The 14,924-nt window shown below is 48.4% G+C and overlaps 1 protein-coding gene across 1 annotated transcript in view; it reads right to left on the bottom strand.

Annotated features, from left to right (window-relative positions):
- Window positions 1–14,825, bottom strand: part of CCNJL (cyclin J like) — a 52,783-nt gene extending 37,958 nt beyond the window's left edge. The window contains exons 1-2 of the mRNA XM_054513747.2: window positions 14,546–14,825; window positions 14,040–14,154 (exon numbers count right to left, since the gene is read on the bottom strand). Coding sequence (XP_054369722.2) covers window positions 14,040–14,105 — 66 coding nt within the window. The 5' untranslated portion in view covers window positions 14,106–14,154; window positions 14,546–14,825. The remainder of the gene's footprint in view (window positions 1–14,039; window positions 14,155–14,545) is intronic.
- Between the last annotated feature and the right edge of the window lie 99 nt (window positions 14,826–14,924).

The raw sequence follows: 14,924 nt of genomic DNA, 5'->3' as shown, positions 1-14,924 counted from the left end.
GACAGAAAGGTCACGCCAAGCCACCGCATTTCTCACGGGCCCTCTGAACTCAGGAAAGGGTCAGCTCCGGACACACCGTCTCATTCCCAGGAGCCAGAGCCTCTGCCCTCCAGAGCAGACTGTGACAGGCCCGGCTATGGCTGCTGGGCACCCAGCTGTGGCCAAAGACATGTGTGCCTACCTCTCCGTGGTCCCTCTCCCACTCCGGCCCCCGAGACCTCCCAACGCCCCCACAACACTCGTGGCCTTTTTATAAAATGTCCCCTAGGTTCGTTCTTCATTTCGGCAGCTTCTGGATATGACCACATCCCTCACACCTTCTCAACTGGGGGTGCCCCTCATTCTCCCACACCCTCCATTATCTAGGTGCAGGGGCAGTTCTCTGTAACAGGTCCAACCCTTGGATCTCTCTACCTTCCCTCCTGGGTCACCATTCCTAAGCGGTGGCCTCAACAGCTCTTCATGTGACACTTCCAGATCCTGTCCCTGATTTCCAGATTCCTTCTGATGGATCCTCCTGGGCACCCTGGCCCTACCAGCCTGAAACAGGTGAGCAGGGTAAGCACTACCACTAGCCCTGAGTCGCTCTGCTGGGACGCCATTCCCCCGTTGATCTACTGTCCAGGGTTTCTGTCACTGTGGTCAGCTGATCACAGGCATTGGGATCTTCTGAGAATTCACAGAAAAATGGAGGCTTCCCCCTGTACTGACTTGGATAACGTCTCCCCAAAATCCCTATCTATGCACAATCTCAGAATGTGACCTTTTTTGGGAAATAGGGTCTTTACAGATGTGATCAAGTGACGACAGGTTGTGCTGGATTAGGGGGGGCTCATAACCAATGACTGGTGTCCCCATGAGGACAGAAAACAGAGACACACAGACATACAGAGGAAAGACTAGGCAGAGACGGATACAGGAGGAAGACCAGGTGAATATGGAGACTGAGAAAGGACCAATGCAGCTACAAGCCAAGGAGCACCAAGGAAGAGGCAAGGAAGGATCCTCCCCGAGAACCTCTGGAAGGAGCACAGAGCTGCAGACACCTTGATTCTGAACTTCTAGCCTCCAGAACTGTGAAAGAATAAAATTCTACTGTTTCCAGTCTGAGGCAGCCCTCGTGGTCTACTGCATTCCCCATTTCTAGCCTTACTCTCTGAGACTTCCTGGGGACGCAGCTGGGCACCCATTTGGGCTTTACGTGCGCTTCGTTTGAGCCTGATGCTTGACCACATGCTCCATGAAGGTAGAGAACTTGGTTGTGTTCACCACTTCTACTCCCAGCAGCTCATAGTGCTTGGCTTGTGGCGGGCTTTAAAAAATATACGTTGAACGCGAGAATGAACGCGCACCGATGTTTAAGAACTGCCAGTGTCTTGGTCAGGACAATTAACTTGTCTTTTTAAAATTTTATTTATTCATGTGTCAGAGAGAGAGAGAGAGCACAAGCAGGGGGAGCGGCAGGCAGAGGGAGAAGCAGGCTCCCTGATGCGGGGTTCAATCCCAGGACCCTGGGATCATGACCTGAGCTGAAGGCAGACGCTTAACGGACTGAGCCACCCAGGTGCCCCAACTTGTTTTTTTTTAAAGCAACATTAATAATCAATGAGATAATAATGAGATAATGTGCGCCAAGCATTTAACAGCACCTGGCCTATCACAGGCGCCCAATACACATCAACTCCCTTAAGTGAATGGGAGTATTTAAAGAGGAAACAGAAACTAGCACATGCTAGGAGGAGCTTTCTAAGAACGATGTTCACTGTGAAAAAAGCCAATCGTGCTCAGCAATGGAAAATTACTTTGTTTCAAGTAGTAAGAAACTTGAAACCCTTCCCTCCTTTTGTTAACTGGTCCTTTGACTCTATTTCCTAAAACTCTCAAGTCTCCCCACTTTCTGCCCTAGTTCAGATGCCATTTCTTTTTTTTTTCCTTTTTTTTTTTTTTTAAAGATTTTATTTATTTATTCATGAGAGAGAGGGAGAGAGAGGCAGAGGGAGAAGCAGACTTCCCACAGAGCGGGGAGCCTGATGTGGGACTCGATTCCAGGACTCCGGGACCATGACCTGAGCCGAAGGCAGACGCTTAACCATCTGAGCCACCCAGGCGCCCATAGATGCCATTTCTTTGGATCACCACCAACGCTGAAGGCAGAGGTCTCCAAGGCCAAGGCCATTTCCCAGTGATCCAGCATTCCCTCCTCCCAGTACTCCGCGCGCTCGCGGGACATGCGTACACCTCTGCGAGGCCCGCATCCCCAGAGCCAGTGATCCTGGTCCCTCTCCTCCCCTCCCCTACTCACCAGACCGCCCTTCGCAGGTCCCCGAGTGGCCATCACACGCTGCCCTGGGCCCTGGGAGATGAACTTCCTCCACACCTCTCTCTGCCTAGCAAGCTTCTGCTTATCCTCTGAATCCAGCAGAAACCGCCCCTCCTCTTTGAAGCTGTTCACACATCTCTAGGAAACGAGGTGTCACCATCTGTACAGTAGTTAACAATGTGAGCTTTGGAACCAGCTTGCCTGCCTTCAAATCCTGGCTTTGCCGTCTTCTTAGCAGTATGAAAAGTGTTTCCTGGTCATGCCTCTATCAGATATTCCATCACTTTCTTAGGTAAGTCATTTAACTACCTAAACTTAAGGATGTCTGACCTGTAAAATGGGGATAATTATAGTACACACTAGAGGGGGTTGCCTGAGGACTTGGATTGTCAAGGGAAGGTTTGTCAAGCAAACACCCATTAATGTACCGTAATGTGGACTATCGTGCTTGAGTCCACACTCCCCTGGCAGAGCCCCCGATAGGTCTACAGGTTATACTTGGGGCTCAGTAAGTGCTGGATAAAGAGGCTGTCTGCCAATGAGGCCATGGAGATGATCCAAGGAAATAAGCCAGAATTCTGCCTTCCCCAAACTCACGGTGTAGAAAGGTTGCCTGTGGCCCCTAGGCTTCCTCCTTTCTCACCAGAATGCTAAAATCCCTTCCTCCCCAAACAGGCCTCCAGGGAAGTTCCCGACACCTGGGAAGATGTTCCTAGTGGTCTGACAAAAATGCCCCCAGAAACCACTTCATGGCCAATCTCAAAAGTAATGCAAAATAAACCCTGAAGTGTTAAGGGATAATGGGGTATGATGCCTGCAACTCGGTTCCAGAGAAAAAACGAATAAAATGGAAGAGAACGATAAGGTGAATGTGTTAAAATGTTCCTGATTGCTGTATCGTGCTGGCAACTCTTCTGTAAGTTTGATATTATTTCAAAACAGAAAGTGAGCACAAAAGGAGAGACTACCAAGAGATATGAACTCAGAGCCAACAGCTTTATACCACTAGCCCCCGCATTCTTATGTCACTCAAGGGCAAGTTCGTGTTGCACCATCACTGACTTCAAGGCTGGCTGCAATTCTCCTGCCTGTCCTAAGTCAGACTCTGGCCAGCAGATCGCATGGTTTTAAAGCCCAGCTCTCTCACTTAAGAGGGAAGCCCTGGCTGAGCATTTAAGCTCTCAGAGGCCCTTTCTCTACCAGCAGGATGGATTCCTGGGAGCCATGCTTACCTACCCCATAAGCCTGTTTCAACAGCGAAGTCCAGGAAGGCAACGTGTGGGCTGTAGGGCACGGACTCCAGATAAGGTCCGCGATGTGCAGTAGTCACTGCTGGAACTGAAGAGACACAGCCCCAGCCTGCCCTCCCGGGCCTGCCCTTTACAGGGGTTAAGCCAGTTCTAAATCGAATATTCCCTTTAAGAACTGTATAATTACAAATCGTGCTAAGCGCTGAAGGAATAACATGGGGTGGTCTGAGAAGGTAACAAGGGGCCCAGGCCTGACCTTGTCTGGGATTCAGGGAAGGCTTCTCTGAGGAAGCGATGTTTGAGCTGACAGCTCAACAGCAGGTTACAGCATATTAAAATCCCACAAGAGCAGGGAAGTATAGAAAACAAATTGTGAACCATGTACTCAAGTTAAATGATCCCATGAGGAAGTAACAGGCCAAATCAAGGATAGGGGACATTTATCAGAACAAATGACCTGGTTTCTCCAAAAGGCAACATTATGGGGGAAAAAAAATGTTTTTAAGGGAATGGGGGCGGGCAGGGAGACCATCATGGAATAAAAAACTTAAGAGTAATTTTTTAAAAAAAGATTATTTTGGGGGAGGGGGTTGGGAGAGGGAGAGTGAATCCCAAGCAAGCTCACCACTGAGTGCAGAGTCCAATGCGGGGGTTGATCCCACAACCCCGAGATCATGACCTGAGCCGAAATCAAGAGTCAGACGCTCAATCGACTGAGCCACCCAGGCGCCCCCAAGAGTAATTTTTTAAGAAATGTAATATGTGGACTTTATCTGGATAATGTTTTGAATAAACCAACTATTTTTGTAGCACATGGAGAAACTAAGCATGGACCGGACAACAATAGATATTAATGAATTGTTAATTTTGTTAGGTGTGATAATGGCATGATTGTTACATTAAAAAACAGTCCGTTAGCAGATATTTATAGGTAAAATGATATGCTGTCTGGGGAACAGATGAAATAGGTACTAAGCTCGGTGGAGGGTACATGGGATTCATTTTACTATTCTCTCTACTTTTGTGTATCTTCAAAAATCTCTATCATAAAAAATTAAAACAAACTGAGGTACACTCCAGAGTCAGACATGCTCTGAGTTGTCTGGGTTTTTCACAATGACCAGAAAAATTGGCAGTCATTATGTGCCAAACTGTCTTCCACAACACCACATCTAATGGGTCCCCCACAGCAAAACCAATTCCCTTCTGATGGGCATTTAGGTTCCTTCCAACTTTTCCTTTCAGTCATTGAATCTAGTTCCTGGTGCTTCTCTTCTAATGACCCTCCCCTCCCATTCCTGTTCCTCCAGCCCACCCACCCAAGTCACTGGATGGTCATTTCTGGACTGAGTAGTTCGTGGTACCAGTGTGGTTGTCTGTAACCCAAAGAACGCCCAGGCTCTTGCCTCGCCCGCTCCTGTGACCTCCAAGGGAGCGATTGCCTCTGGACAATGCAAATCTGGAAGGATTCAGTTTCTAAGGAAGTGCCACCTGGGGTCGGGAGCAACACACCGAGGGGGCACTGGGAGTTTTCTGGCCAGGGCGGGAGATTACCTCAACAGCACTCCCCCAGCCTGACATGTGTCTCAGGCCGGTTCCCTGCTGCAGATGGGGCTCCCCAGATCCTGGGAGATATTCAGAGTTCCCTTCCCATTCCCCTCCAGCTTCCAGTGCTTTTCCCACCCTGGGTTCCCATCCCTTTCAAACACAGCCAGGAGACACCACTTTGACCTATCCAAAGGGCACTGATTTTTTTTTTAAAAAAGCAATACCTTGGTCTTGCAAAGCTGTTGGGAAGCAGGCACTCTCCCACACCACTGGTGGAAGTGCAAACAGATGCAACCTTTTGGGAATTTATTAACTGGTGATAGGCAAAATTCTCAAAATTTTAACCTATGACAGACAATTTTATTTTAGGAATTTATTCTCATGGCCATATGCACGGACAAACTAGGATCACCACCACGGTGCAATTTATAATCAAACGGTCCACTAGAAATGCCTCAAAGGACAAGCGAGAAATGGATGAAAGAGTTGTGTTGTATACATAAACAAATGGAGTATTACTTAGCAGGAAAAAAACTCCTCATAGACACAACAACACAGATGAATGCTACATTATGCTAAATAGAAAAAGGCAGACAGAAAACAGTACGTGCGGGTGACTCCATTTATATGAAACTCCAGGAAAGATAAATACAATCCACAAATAGCAGATCACTGCCTGGGGCTGGGAGCAGGACGGAGTGAGTGACTGAGAAGGGGCACAGGGGAGCTTTCTAGGTTGATGGCAGTGTTCTATATCTTTTTTTTTTTTTAAGATTTTTTTTTTCCAGCTTATTTATTTAAACAATCTCTGTACCTAATGTGGGGCTCAAACTCATGACTCGGAGATCAAGAGCCATGTGCTCTACCAACTGAGCTAGCTAGGTGCTCTGGCAATGTTCTGTATCCTGAATATGGTGGTAGTTACATGAGTGCATACGTTTATCAAAACTCACTGTGCACTGTAAACTGAATGCACACTTAAGATCTGTACATTGCACTATAGATTACAACTCAATTTTAAAAAATGAATAAGCAGCTCCACCTAAATATCCAACAAGGAGATGAGCCAACCAAATCCTGGTGTATCCACACAATAAAACATGATGCATGGCACTGTAGAAAAATAGTTAATGACATAAAGTTACGAAAGAAAAAAATTAAGTTACAGAACTATAGTATACTACAATGGCATTTTATAAGATAAAATATATATTTTTAGATAAAAAATGGCCAAAAAGAAACATCCCATCCATTTAGTCAATAAAAATTTATCCAGCATCTACTATATTCCTTCATAGTTACAATGAGCAGAAAAGACAAAAAAACCCCAAACCCTTCTGGTCACAGAACCCTTCTGTTCACTGGTTTCACAGAAAATATTTAAATTATTAAAAATACACATTAAAAAAATCAAACGGTACAAGAAAGTGTAAATTTTACTACATTTGTGTTAGAACACACACACATACGCGTGTTTGTTTACACATAGAATAACTCTGGAAATATTGACAAGAAGCTGGGATCAGTGGTACCTTTTAGAAAGAGTAAATGGAATGGAACTAGGGGAATGGAACAGGGTGGAAGGAGGCCTATTCACTATCTACCACCTCCCCTTTTTAAAGATTTTATTTATTTGAGACAGAGAGTGTGACAGCGAGAGAGAGAATATGAGCAGGGGGATGGGAAGAGGGAGAGAGAAGCAGACTCCCTGCTGAGTAGGGCTTGATCCCAGGACCCCAGGATCACGACCTGAGCTGAAGACAGATGCTCAACCGACTGAGCCACCCAGGCGCCCCACTATCTACCCCTCTATATAGCTTAGTTTTTGTTACCATGTTCTCATATTACTTATTCTAAATAAGCACAATCGTTTGTTTCTAATTTTTTTTTGCTAGTGTCCAATAACCAGGAATTGGGTGCAGAAGAATGATACAGAAATGTGTGCATGATAAACTATGAAATGAACAGAGTGTTTCGACTCAAAATATTTTCCATTTTTACTAAAAAAACAAAACACAGAAGACAAAATAAAAATGTATCATGATGACATGCACACAAAGGAAGAGAAGAACCTAACCCAAAATATCATTACTTCCAAGTGTTGGGACTGTAGGAGGAATTTTACTTTCTTCTGTTTGCTTGTATGTATTTTTGTAATCTCCTAAACAAACAAACAAGAAAAAAAAAAAAAAAACCCAAAAACCCCACCCCACCCTGTGTGTGTGTGTGTGTGTGTACGTTTAATAACTTAAAAAAAAACAAAAAGAGAGAAAACAGCAGACCCACAGTGTCACTTCTTTCTGCCAGGTGCTCAGATACACCAGAGAATCGTTGGCTGCACTCCCTTTACCCAAGGGGCTGTGTGGTTTAGGAAGACAAAGAACAAGTCAAGGGTAGAGGCATGGGGCCAGATCAAAGCTTTAAACATCCTCCCCTCACTTGGCACAGGCTTCCCTAGTCAACCGGGGTACCCGCCAACCCCCTGCCCTCCCCCAAAATCCAGAGGCCCCAAAAGCTGACCGAGTACATCCATACCCATGTATTTTCTCCTGGGACACCCGGGAGGCAGGTGGGGGCGGGGATCACACCATCCTAATGTGCAGACGAAAGGAAGGCTCTAAGGCAATTTACTTCGTCCACAGGTAAGGTGCACTGAGACCAAGTCTCAGGTGAGTGTTGTGGGCACACTGAGAGCTTCTGTTGTCTAAGACCAGAGGGGCTCATGAGAAAACACCCAATTCTGATTCAGTTTTGTCCCCAGCTCCCTTCAGAATACAGGTGGGGGTCCTGCAGTCAGGGAGTCTCAAAGCTGGATGCCACCATGAATGACGTCTCATCCAGGCCCCCCACCCCATTTGTCAATCCGTCTTCCATCCTCTCTATACAACCCCAGGGGGCAGCCCCATCACCCGTGCCAACAGGACTGCAGGAAACCCTGCTTATACTAAAAGCCTCACCTTCCCCTCCAGGAAGGGCCCTGAGGGCCTGCAACTTAGGGTCTCCCTTGAAGACCACAACCATAAGGCAGCCCTGTCGGTGGATAAGGGTTTGTCAAAACCAGCCATTGGGGTCTGATAGGCTTAAATGACAGATTTCTGGAACTAAGCTGGGCAGACACGTCCTGTGGCCAGTATCTAGAACATTTTCTTATTGGTAGATCCAGTTTGGTCTCATGATTTGGGAAGAACTGTCCCCTGGGTGTGCAGAAACCCAAAAGGGGAGGAGAACAGAAAAACCAGTTAGGGCTCGATCCAGGCAAACTGGGAGCATGGACTTGGATCAACACTTTCTATAAAGAGTCAAATGGTCAGCCTTGCAGTGGGGAAGTTTAAGGAATTTAGGGAGAAGAGTGAGAAGAAAAAAACACTGATATTGGAAGAGACAAATAAAAGGACGTGAAAGCTTTGGAAGCCACTAGAAAATGATGTGGCTTTAACCCAGGGGCAGGGGACCGAGCTGGGGTGAGATTCTACCACCTCCAGCTGTCAGAGTTCGGGTAAGAGAAGGCCATCATGTCCACCCCAGGGACACACGACAGCAGAGGCCAAATCGCTTCAGGGTGAGAAGCACCACACACAGCTGAGGTGCCAGGACCAAATAAGGAAGGCCCTTCCAAAGCCCAGAGCAAGGCCAGAGCCTGGGACCGCTAGCTGCTCAGGGTGGTTTAAAGAAAACCCAACTTGGAGAGTCATAGTAACACGGACTGAAACCCAGAGCCTACAGTACCACGGATGGTACAGCCTTGATGGTCCCCTGCCACAGATCTCCAATCTTCGTTAAAATGGATGTTTTTGCAAATGAATTTATGTTCAAGCTCTGATACAATGATCTGTTTGCTCTTAACAGAGTTACACCCTCTGAGTCTTGTAGTTTCCCATCTGTATAACAAGGTCAATGCCAGCATTAGGGGTCAATGCATGGGTGGGGGGGGCATGCTCGGCACACCGCCTGAAACAGTAAGTGCTCAATCAACAGTACCTGCCAACGTTATCATCACTAAATGTCATTTTTGTTGATGGCGTGTAGGAAGATCTTTGTATAAATTCAGTCACAAATCAGTAAAAACGTCCTCTATCAGTCTACTGGTTCAAGAAACGTGGTCTCACACAGGTAAAGTTCTCTGAGTGTGCAAAGAAAGGAAGCTTCAGGAAGGAGGCTGATTGCCCTGCAGATCTAGGCAGGCCAAGAAGACCTCTGAGATATCACATGACCCCGATCCTAGGATGAGGTGAATAGGATGAAGGAGGGAGCCTCTGACACGCAGGCTCCCCAGGGCCCTGGAAGATAAAGCTACTAGATCATGCCAAGTAGGGCTTATCAACATGGCTTTGGGAGGGTGGGGTCTTAAATTTTAAACTTATTTTAAAGCTAATTTTTTTTTTTAAAGATTTTGTTTACTTATTTGACAGAGAGAGACACAGCGAGAGAGGGAACACAAGCAGGGGGAATGGGAGAGGGAGAAGAAGGCTTCCCGCTGAGCAGGGAGCCTGAAGCGGGGCTCGATCCCAGGACCCTGGGATCATGACCTGAGCCGAAGGCAGACGCTTAACGACTGAGCCACCCAGGCACCCCATTTAAAGCTAATTTTAAACTTAAGGGGTCCTCTTTTGGGGGAAAAAGAAAAGGTGGCTCTCAGTTTGTTTTTTTTTTTAAAGATTTTATTTATTTATTTGAGAGTGAGAGACAGAGCACAAGCAGGGAGCCCAACGCGGGACTCGATCCAGGACCTCAAGATCATGACCTGAGCCAAAGGCAGACGCTTAACCAACTGAGCCACCCAGGCACCCCAGGTTTTAATGGGCTCTCAGCTTTAATCTGCATACTCATGGGGACATACACCTGGTAATGGGGAAACATCACCAGCAGCCTCACTGTCACCATTGGCCTGGTGAGGATCTGCTCCCCCCTTCATGTTCACTGAAGAAGTTCAAGGGCACAGGTGTTACAAGTAAGAAACCTGACTCCCCTGTACTGGCTGGCACCCCAGCCCCAGGAGGAAGTAGTTGAGAGAAAGGGATTCTATTCTAGGTCAGTTCCAGCAGAAGCAAGGCCAGTAAGGATGATGAGGCAGCAATTTAAGGCTGAGCATGGGATAAAAGTAGCCCGAGAGAGAGGCATTCCTCCAGAGCGATGTGGGCAGGAGGAAGGTTCCATTCTCCCCATCACAGTCAGGATGCTTTAGGCTAGCTGCTTAGAATTTGCTGACAGTGTCTAGCTGCTGGGTCCCAGGGACGTGACTTTTGGCAAACTGATGCCTTTCTCAGCCTCAACCCCCTACCATCCAATAGTCCAATGGGATAATGATGCCTTTTTTTTTTTTTAAAGATTTTATTTATTTATTCATAAGAGACAGAGAGAGAGAGAGGCAGAGGGAGAAGCAGGCTCCCCGCTGAGCAGGAAGCCCGATGCGGGACTCGATCCCAGGACCCTGGGATCATGACCTGAGCCGAAGGCAGACGCTTAACCATCTGAGCCACCCAGGCACCCAATGATGCCTTTCTTAATAAGGATTACCTGTCAGACTTAATGAAGCCTTCCGAGGGTAGTCACAAACCCCAAGCCTTACTCTGACCACACACTACATGAAAGTGACTGTCGGTTTCACATTCGGCCTCATATTTAACAATCATTAAGTGGAAAGGCACAATGCCTGTCACGTGACATGTCTCCCACAGTTCTCAGGTCCTCAGTCACTCCTAACATTCCTATAAAATACCCCCCCAACCCCGGTTACAGAAGAAGAAACTAAAGGAGATCATTCTTTTCACAACTCCGCTCAGATCGGAGAGGCTCTATTCTGGACACTGACACCTGGCACTGAGTAAGACTGGCCCTGGCCGATTCTTGCAGCGCATACATTCTAGAAGAGGGGAAAAGATCATCAACAGGAAATAAATCCAGATACTGGTAAATACTATAAAGAAAACAAAACAGGATGATTTGATGGAGAGACACAGAGGAATAGTAATAGGGGAATGCAGACTTCAAATAGAGAGAGCAGCCAGTGCAAAGGCCCTGAGACGCAAAATAAGCTTGACTCATTCAAGGAAGAGAAGGAGGTCAGTGTCAGGAGTGGGAGACAAGGTAGGAGAGCAGGCCCGGGCCCAACTGTGTCAGGTCCTACAGGCAGAGGTAATTGTGAGTGCAATGGGAGGACACTGGAGGTCTTTAGGCAGGGAACTGACACGATCTAAGTTCTGGTGCTAGTGGGAAGAATGGACAATGGCAGCCAGGTTCAAAGTTTAGAGAGATTAAACACACGGCTCGGAGTTTGACCGCCATAACTAGTCTGCATCCAACACCACAGTTCACTTCCACAGTGTCACATTTTACACACGAATAGTATAACACTATTCTGGAATCACACATCTGACAAAGTGGGGCTCCCGTTATCTCTGTGCTCCAGCCTTGCTTCCTGCATCAATCCAGGGAGCAGAACCACTCCTGGTTCAATGATTGACAATTCAACAGCACACATGCAAACATGCTCTGTGTTCATCTGGCAACATTTGACAAACAAGGAGGGTCGACTGTGTGCCAGACACTTGCAAAGTTGTCCTACAGGGTTAGAAATGTATTACTGGAATAGATGTTTACTAGAAAATTACTCTGGGGAAAATGAGAGGCCAGCCCTCATTCCTTAAGAAAGGTGAGGCTGTCTGGATTCCCCCTAGTCCTCACTTTTCTCTGCACACTCTCCATAAAGCCAACTTGTCTTGAGGGGCATCTACTTCTTTGAACAGAAAGAAGAAATAAAGCAGAAAAATAGTTAATATATTGGGAAGGCAGGACACTATAGCCAAAGGAACCTGAGATAAGACCCCGGGCATCACAGGGGACCCCGGGCATCAACCGCCGGGCGAGGTCTGTACTTCTAACCTGTAAAACCTGGGCCAACCTCTCCTCCCCCTGAGGTGGGCAGCCCGTAAGAAACTACCACGGATGGCACTGTGGTGTGGCTGAGACACAGTCAGTGGGGGACTGCCTGCCCCTGCTGCCCTGAGTGGCTGGAACGCTTGGATAAAAGATGGGGGATTCTCAGGTACCTGAGCTCGTTCAGTTTCTACTGCTCTCAAAGAGCCTTCCCGCATGAAAGGGACAAATCAGGTCACAGTCATTGCTCCCGAGCTCTGAGCAGAACGGACAACACTCAAGCCTATGAGAACCAAGGAAGCTGAGTTTCCATGACAGTTCTCTCTACTTCATTTAGCCACCACCCAGAAAAGAACCAAGCCTAGACTGCCTGGTCTGCTTTCTAACTGAACACCAAGACCTAGATTCCTTCTCTAGATGACCAGAACGGGCTGCATGTTGGCCATTCTGCTCCCCCGGGAGAGGACCAAAGGAAGCAGAAAAGAGCTATGGCCTGAGAAACCAATGCAAGACAGAGGTAGACTAGTAGGTACAGGAAAATAACAATAATAATACGGTTGGAAGACAGCTACTCCCTGATGAGGAAAAAAAACCCTGAATAGCTGGTGACTTTTTAAGCAGAACTCCACAGACACTAGGTACAAATGCACTGGATGTGGGACCTGTCTGTGCAGGGACCCAAGTACCCCTCTAGGAAGGCCTCTCCCTCCCTCCATTGGGCTGAATAGTATCCACCCACGCCCCCAAATTCATGTCTACCTAGAATCTCTGAAGGTGACCCTATTTGGAAATAGGGTCTTTTCAGATGTAATTAGTTAAGATGAGACCATACTGGATTGAAGTAGAACTGGTGTTCTTATAAGGAGAGAAAACAAGACAGACACACAGATAGAAAGCCCTGTGACAACCAACTCAGAGTATGCAATGATGCATCTACAAGCCAAGGAACGCTAAGGATTAGGATGGCCCTGCCAACACCTTGATTTTAGACTTCTAGCCTCCAGAATTGTGAGAGAACACATTTCTTGTTTTAAGTTCCCTTGTCACAGCAGCCCTAGAAAACCAATACACAAGGGGCGCCTGGGTGGCTCAGTCGGTTGTGTCTGCCTTCTGCTCGGGTCATGATCATATGGTCCTCGGATCCAGCCCTGCATCAGGCTCCCTGTTCACATGGGAGCCTGCCTCTCCCTCTCCTCCTCCCCCTGCTCTCTCTCTCAAATAAATAAATAAATAAAATCTTAAAAAAAAAAAAAAAAAAAAAAAAAGGAAGGAAAACCAATACACTCTATTTCACACCTGTTTCCCAAACCACCCTTCCCAGTCTCAGCCCAGAATCAGGAGGCAAGACACACAGGCCATGCCACCAACCTTCTTGGAGGTTCTACCTTCTCAGTGCCCATGAGCACTTCTCTCTTTAAGGTGAGCAGAGTGAGCGTAGGGATCACATATCAGCCGCCCCCCAGAGGCAAACTGGCAGGGGACAGGGGAGTGTTTGTTTTTCCCCACATCCTCCCAGTTTTGTAGTCTCTCACTTAGACTAGTTAGATTTTATTCAGTCCCATCCCAGAGATTTTTTTTGAGGGGGGCATAACTATATATTCCGTGTACTTTCATTTACCTAACATTTCTTTATATCGAGTCACAACTTTTTCTATCTTAAACTGCTACATCGTTACAGTCAATGAGAATCAGCATCATTTATCCTATGCAGAACTTGCTAGATATACATTTTTAAATTTCACATTAAATGCACAATCTTTTTTTTAATGTACTACTTAAAATCATCTCAGGTATCAATACTATGGGAAATACAGCTTTAAGTAGTACAGTGACTATCTCCGTTTAGCTGTCTGGGTTCCTAATAAGTAAAACCAGTTAAAGCTCTCCCAACCTCCAGTGTCCCCCCACGACACTCCGGGAGAGGGGTAAGGGCAGGAAGAAGGCAAGGCGCCGGGAGTTTCGAGTACCTACGCGGGACGACCAGGGGACATCGAATTGAGACCCAATTAAATGCCCAGCGCCAGGACCGCGGCCGGGGAGGAACTGACCTTCTCGCGAAGGGTGCAGTGGACGTCCGAGGCGACGCGCCCTTCCCACCACGGCTCATCCATCATCGGGTATGCAGCGCAGCGATCCGACGCTACCGGGCTCTCAGGGCGCACCCTGCGTGGACACGGCAACTTGAGCAGCCGCAGCACGCCCCCCGGCTCCGACCCCCGGCACCCTTACCCCCGCTAGTCCCCGGCTGGGGCCCGAACGGGCGCCCCTTCCTGCCCTGCTCGGCGGAGCTGATGGTCGTCTCCGGTCCCGGCAAGGGTGCGGTGCCCCTCTGCCCTCTGCTCGCGGGAGCCGGGGTGACCTGGAGCTGTGCAACAACTTGCCGAATTTTTATCTTTCTTTTTGCAAAAGTTGCAGAGAAACTTGTCCACTCCGCTAGGTCGCCCGAGGCTGGGGCTCCGGCAGCGGCCACCGGCTCGCCGTCCCCAACTCCTCCCCCGCCGCCCAGCCTTTGTCCTGCTCCCACATCCTGCCCTAGAGCCGGGGCCAAACTCACGCATCCCTCTTCGGGCGTGGGGGGCTGCGGGCGCCAGGCCCCTATCAGAGCCGAGCCGGCGGTGCCCTCGGGTGCCTGCACGCGTCTGGGCGAACGAGCGGGGCGCTCCACGCTCTCGACGGCCGCTTCCGCAGCCCCGCTCGCCCCCGCCGCCGCCGCAGCGCCCCTGTATGCGCTCGGGTCCCGCCGCGGCTCGCAGCCTCCCGGCCGCCGGGGGCCTCCCTCCCTCGCTGGGGGAATTGGGGCCCGGGCGTCGCGCATGCGCCGCCGGCCCGCACCCCGCGGGGCGGGGGGCTGGGAATTGCAGACTTTTCTTTCGCCAGTGCTGGCTCCGCTTCCTGCCCGCCCTCCTCCCCCGCCTGGGTGGAAAAGCTTCCTC

Source organism: Mirounga angustirostris, unplaced genomic scaffold (assembly GCF_029215605.1).
Source record: "Mirounga angustirostris isolate CCGP_5_RB_7025 unplaced genomic scaffold, mMirAng1.0.hap1 SCAF_7, whole genome shotgun sequence".
NCBI classification, from domain to species: domain Eukaryota; kingdom Metazoa; phylum Chordata; class Mammalia; order Carnivora; family Phocidae; genus Mirounga; species Mirounga angustirostris.
Note: the sequence above shows the minus strand (reverse complement) of the source record. Positions and strands in the feature narration are given on the sequence as shown.